The following is a 6,349-nucleotide window of genomic DNA, read 5'->3' as shown; positions in this document are numbered from 1 at the left end:
CTGTAGAAACAAAAAGGGTATTGTCATCTAACATGAAATATACCACATCCCCAAGCAGTTGCCAAATTCTATTGATAGCTTAACTCCATCTCTCAAATGCAATCTCCTTTCCACTACCACTACGATTACTTAGTTCCAGACCCCTATTACTGCTGTCTGTCAGTTACTGTTCTATACTCAAAAGTTTTAGCAGGTCCTCAGGTATCAAGTAAAATTTCAAATTATGATTCTTGGCATTCAAAGCCAGCATCATAATCCCCTACTTTCCCCATATTAAATGTTGTATTTGCAAAACCCTCCTTTCCTGATGCTATTAGAAAATGCATTTTCCAGTTACTTTGGAACATTAGGTTTTTCTAATAGATTTCTCTAACACTGTTGTTCTCACTGAAGATGGCTTCAGTTGAGGTTACTTTCTAGAAACCTAAGAAGTCAATTTTTAATACCTTTGCTTGGTGCATATTCAACATTCAGAGCTTTATGGGACCTCACAGTTGAATGAAGGGATTTGTACCTGTAGTTCATACCACAATTTAACCATTTCATACAATATCTAAAAGTGAAGACTGAGGAAGTCAGTGTGATTTTGAAAAAAAAAAATCATTAGTGAAGAGAAAAAAGCTGTTTATGCCAGAGTCCGTGTGGCCAACCCAAACAAAAGTGAGGAGAGAAGAAATCTTTGACCTGCTTGCACATGAGACCCTAAGATTCTAGTAAACATTCCAAGCAGGAAATTGACCTTGGAGGTGACCTCAAAACTCAAAAGACAGTATGAACAAAGAATGAGAAGAGACTTAATGCTGTAGAGATCAGTAAGGAGACAGAAGTAGAGAACCAAAAAAATGCTTGAATTTAAACAATTTTGAGGTACAGGTATAACAAGACAAACAATGAAATAAAAGAGAAGGAAAAAGTGTTGCTAGCTACCAACTGAGACCGGGGAAGGAAAACTGTCCTATGCTCCTATCCCTAAAGAAAGGCACGATATCTTAATTTCCTAGATCAAGATGTTACTGGGATGCTTTCTACCTTTTGCCCATAAGGAATGCCTTAATAACTCTACTTTTCTAATGAAGAAGACACAAAACCGCTTTGCTATTCTGCACTGTTTTAAAAAGTATTTTGTAATGACAATCAGGAGGTTTGAGATGGGTGTTAAAGTTAAGGTTATTGTGCACTTTATGTTAGAACAGAAGATGAATAGTCAACATGGTGATGGTTAGAATCACATATTGGTGGTTATCTTAGTACAGGCAAATTGGCAACCTTGAAGTTTTTTCAGTGAAGCCAGAAAATCTTTGAGAATGAAAACTATTTAGACAAACAATACAAGGAGCAATCTCTCATAAAAATTAACCTTTGTTCTAAGAGATGCTGTCGTCTTTCAAATCATCAGTGGATACTAATGTTCAATGAGTACTATTACTGTTGTTGAACCTTTGTCCCCAAACCAAACATCAAATAATAAGCATGAGGTGCACAGTATCAGAATCTGATACACCTATCTGCTTAACTAAAGTTTTTTAATGTCTCTTTAATAGTTAAAAAAAAGTTGAATTATTATTCAAAAGAAATCTACTCTTACTCAAGTTTCCTCAGTTACCCATAAAAATGGAGGAGAACTTAAGGCCCTTCTCCCTTTGCCTTCATCAAAATAGCCTATACTTAGTCTCTGAAGAAAACCTTCCTCCCTGTTTACCTCTCTTGCACTTGTTGAAATCCAGACCTGGGTATGGCTGTGAGTATCTGGTCCTGATGTGGCAGCTTTTGCTGCCATATCACAAGCATCAAAGAGCCACCCTCACCTGATGCTTGGCCATCTCCAATCCCTCCAAAATCACTGTCTTAAAGTTCTCCTCCTTGTCCTGCGGAAGGAAAGAGGAAAACTCACAGCCTTTGTTCCAGTTCAAAGTATGTTTGGCCATGAAGACCTTGTAGTTTGTAATCTAGATGAGATAAGAAGATTCTTTCCACCAAAACAATTTTATTTATTCCTTAGATATGTTTTGGGCAACAGGCTAGCAAGTCATCCCTTAAGTACAATCTAATTAATTGAAAGAGATAATGTAAAGTGTGCCTGAGTGCCAAATATATCATGCTGATAACTTATTGGCAAGAAAATCTACTTACTTACATTTCTTGATTTGTGATATCACAAGTAAAGGAATTTTCTTAGCAATTAAAATTTCCTAAAAGGACATCAGAATGATCTAACCCCTTTCAAACTCAAACCTTTCAACCTTTGGTCCGGTCCTCACATTGTGCTGGGGAAAGAACAATTTACCTTTGTAAATGGTGCCTTTGTTATCAACCATTCTTCCATTTTCATATGGTAAAATGTAGTTTGGAGCTGGCTTTAGATGTCTACAGATTTTCTAATCATATGCTATTAAACTAGAATTCATAATAGGACAGAATTTCTCACAAATAGTCAATTTATGAAAGAATTTGGGGATTAAGAGAACACTTTTTTTTAACATTCAAAAAATGACAGTAGGTTTACAGGACACACTGATTAACATTTTATTTCATTGTCTTTTGGCTTTTGAGTCAAGGATTACACTTTACTAGCCAAATCAAATTATGGAATTTGACAAAACAAAATCACTCAGGTGAACCAAAGGACAGGTTATATATTTGAGGGAGAAAAAAAGTCTCTTTACACTATTATGCATTCTTGGAGCTGTCCCTGCCCCCATTTAAAAAAAAATCCAGACCTGTGATTTCATTGGTGTTGGGAACTCCCTGGTGAGGAAACTCCTTCCCTGTGCAGATCAGCAACGGTCTATAACTTGTGAGTTTTAAACAACTGCCTGGAGTACTAAAAGGTTGAAGTGCCCTCCCAGGTCTACAGCCAGTATGTGCCATATGTGGAATCAGAAACTCAGGTCACCTTGACATCAAGTCCTGGTTCTTGAGGCCAACTCCTATCCATTATATCACCTCACCCCTGTTTTTTTTTAATATCTGCTTGTTGGGTCTTATGCAGACTGGCTTTATTACCTTTATTATTTCAGGCATGATTCTGCTATAAGTGTAATTGAACTATTTTGGCAAACAGGACAGTTCAAAACATTTAACCAAAATAAAAATATAGCATATCTTTCCCACGTTAATAATCTCATCTTGTTGAAAAAATCCCATAAATTTTATATCTGTTTCTGAAAGAACCTTTTCAATATCCAAATCTACTCCCAACTCTCCATCCCCATCCCAGAATATATTTTGAATCTAATTCCCCTCTATAGTTTCTAAACAAAAGACACTGGCTTAATATGTTCCCTGGACATTGCTTTAGGATGCATAATATTTGGTCCTTCTAATTAATATACTTGAATTTTCAAACATTTTTTTGCTTTTGGATGGATAATTTTTAAAAATGCATGAAATGATAAATGCATATTCAAGCAAACAAAATTTATCTTTATAAGAGCTGTGCAAGATACCTCTGAAGTAATTTCACCATTATAAAAGTGCCATCAAGTTAATGTTTTGGCTTCTAAAAACTCCTTTTCTGCTTATATTTGCATTTAATTGTTTTATTTAATGAAAACTTTTAACAGATGCATTTTTTAATATATAATTTTTTCCTTTTCCTATGCCCATCTCATTTTGACACCCTTTTTTCTTGATATTTATCCCAGAACCTCAACCAGTATAACTTTGAATTCAATAATACTGGTAGAATATAATGGAATTTATATTTCGTTATTTTAAAATTCCCTGTCCTTGTTCTAATTACATGTTAAGAATAAAACAAAAGATGTGATTATTTTACCCTAAAGCTATTATTCAAATTGTATATGAGAATGCAGACAAAAAATTCTTTTACTGTTTTATGAAGATGAAACTGGTTTGCTTAACTAAAAACTTAATCAATCTGTTTTTAAAATTTTGCATGATTTTTCACGTAGGAAAAGTATGCCCTAACCTTAGTTATAATTTTGGCTTTACTATATAGGCTTTTTAAGATAACAGCAAAAATAAAAAAGATGGTGTCTAGTGATAGATATCCTACAGTATTTTTAAATGTGTTTATAGTCTGGTAGGCAAGTTCTATCACAATAACTGTTTATTAATTAAAAGACCAAAACTCCTTCCCCTGCCTTTTTATCAGTAAAATTGGGCTAGGTTTTACATATACAAAATGTAGTTTTGTATTCTATCAATGTTGCTTGACTTGGGGAATAAATATACTTGATGAGGACACCCAGTTTCTCCTAATCTATTAAATAAAGCCATTAATTGCTTTTGATCTGGATATAGGCCACACTTTCTCCCTGTTCCCAAGTCCCTTAAAATCTGACTTGTATAATACCTGAGAACAATTTATGATGTATACTATTTTTAAATGTATACCTATATATTATTTTCCATTTAAAGAAGCATTTTATGTTCTAATTCATATCTGACCCAATAAAATATTACAATTTACTTTTATAAAGTTACAGAAACAAAAACTATAACAAAAAAAGTTACCTTCACCCTTTTCCGGAGGAGTTTTGCTAATCGGACCACATAAGGTTTAAATTCCCGTTGATGTGTACCCTGTCTTCTAACTTCTAAACCAGAATCATCTGAGGCTTCTGGAATGAAGGCCCAGCGATACCTGTTCATATAAGAACAATGGGAAAACCAACATAAGAACTTTAAGGCTTATAAGCCTCATAAGAACCCTGGGCTATTATTAATGCCATTTTATAGATTGGGAATAGACTCAGTAAGATTAAATGATTTGCCTGTAGTCACTTCAGGCAAGTAAATAATAGAGAGCTATGATTCAAAACCACTTATCTTGACTCCAAATTCAGTGTTTCCTCTCCCTGACCCAAATTCAAGTAAAAGGGGTTCTTAATGTTTTTTGTGTTATGGACTCATTTGGCAATCTGGCAAAGCATATGGGCTCCTTTTCAGAATGTTTCTAAATGCATAAAATACATAGGATTACAAAGAAAACCTATTATACTGAAATAGTTATCAAAATATTTAACATTAAAAAAAAAACAATCCAAGTTAACAGACCCCAGATTTAGAACTATTCAAAGACATGTAGTGGGCTCTCTGACTCCCTGGCAAAAAGCTCCCCAAAATGATTAGGACAGGTGGCCAGGTGGCTCAGCGAGTAAGAGCACCGGCTCCAGTGTCGGGATGACCTGGGGTTCAAATCCGGGCTCAGATATTTAGCACCAGACCCAGAAATAACTGGCTGTGTAACCTTAACCCCGATTGCTTAAAAAAAAAAAAAAGACTTTGGGGCGGCCAGGTAGCACAGCGACTGGCTCCAGTGTTGGGACATGTGGATCGAATCCAGGGTCAGACACTTATTACCCACACAGAAACACCTGGCCTTGTAACCTTGAGCAAGTTACTTAAACCCAATTGCTTAGGGGCGGCCAGGTGGCTCAGCAAGTAAGAGCACCAGGTCCAGTGTTGGGATGACCTGGAGATCGAATCCCAGGCTCAGACACTCAGCACCACACCCAGAAATAACTGGCCATGTAACCTTGAACAAGTTACTTAACCCTGATTGCTTAAAAAAAAATGATTAGGACATATATGAAGTGATTTGTGTATAAATGATTTTTATCTTTTAATTACTCTAAGGTCTACATGGTAAAAGAATGTATCAGTTTCAAGCATACCTTTGGCCTGGAAAACAAATCTATTATATGGAAATATAGCTCTATTATAGTTAAATGTTCCATGAGTTTCAGTATTTAATTAAGAAGTTATTTTTGAAGACTTTACATTCTTTTAAAAAACAGTAATTACTAACCAACACATTTTTGGCCCCTTATTATGTGCAGGACACTATATAAAGGAGTTTATTTTTCAGTCTGCTCACCTTAATATAATCACACTAACCTTTTAATACCAGCAAACATTCATTAAGTACCTACTCTCTGTCCTAGGTATTGTGCTAGGCATTGAGGATACAAAAAGACAAGTAAAACATTTCTTGTCCAGAAGGGGCTTACATTCTACCAGGGGAAAAGGGGGACGATGGAACTTTTCCTGGAAGCAAGGAGACAACAAAGAACTTTTTACATGTCAATAAAAAAGAGCTTAGCTTCTGTGATCAAGACTTCAACTTATACATAAAATATTTTTCAGAAAGTCTTAAAAAGTTTCAGAGGAAAAAAACCCGAACAGTCCATCCATTCTGCTTTTACTTACATCTGAAACTGAGGAAGATTTTCAGACGGCAACGCTAGAGCCAAATCCAAAAATTTGCAAGCAGAGAGGTAAAGGTTTAACCATCGCTGGCTGTTGTATGAAGTTGAAAAACCATTGCCTCCTGTGTACGTGGTCTCCAGACCAGCTACAGATGGTCCTGAAGTTCTGAGCC

The 6,349-nt window shown here is 35.5% G+C and overlaps 1 protein-coding gene across 6 annotated transcripts in view; it reads right to left on the bottom strand.

The window, feature by feature from the left end:
* Positions 1-6,349, bottom strand: part of DOP1A (DOP1 leucine zipper like protein A) — a 134,993-nt gene that overhangs the window by 10,198 nt on the left and 118,446 nt on the right. For 3 of the 6 annotated variants that reach the window (XM_069065060.1, XM_069065059.1, XM_069065061.1), the window contains 3 exons: positions 6,178-6,342; positions 4,480-4,609; positions 1,806-1,865 (listed from right to left, as the gene is read on the bottom strand). In XM_069065060.1, the coding sequence (XP_068921161.1) occupies positions 1,806-1,865; positions 4,480-4,609; positions 6,178-6,342 (355 nt within the window). Of the gene's footprint in view, positions 1-1,699; positions 1,866-4,479; positions 4,610-6,177; positions 6,343-6,349 lie in introns of all 6 variants that reach the window. The other 3 variants (XM_069065062.1, XM_069065063.1, XR_011163798.1) reach the window with 2 other exon arrangements.

This window comes from Petaurus breviceps, unplaced genomic scaffold (assembly GCF_028583685.1).
Source record: "Petaurus breviceps papuanus isolate PSGF00001 unplaced genomic scaffold, PetGlider_PUasm1.0 90667, whole genome shotgun sequence".
Taxonomy (NCBI): Eukaryota; Metazoa; Chordata; class Mammalia; order Diprotodontia; family Petauridae; genus Petaurus; species Petaurus breviceps.
This window is presented reverse-complemented; position numbering and strand designations above follow the sequence as displayed.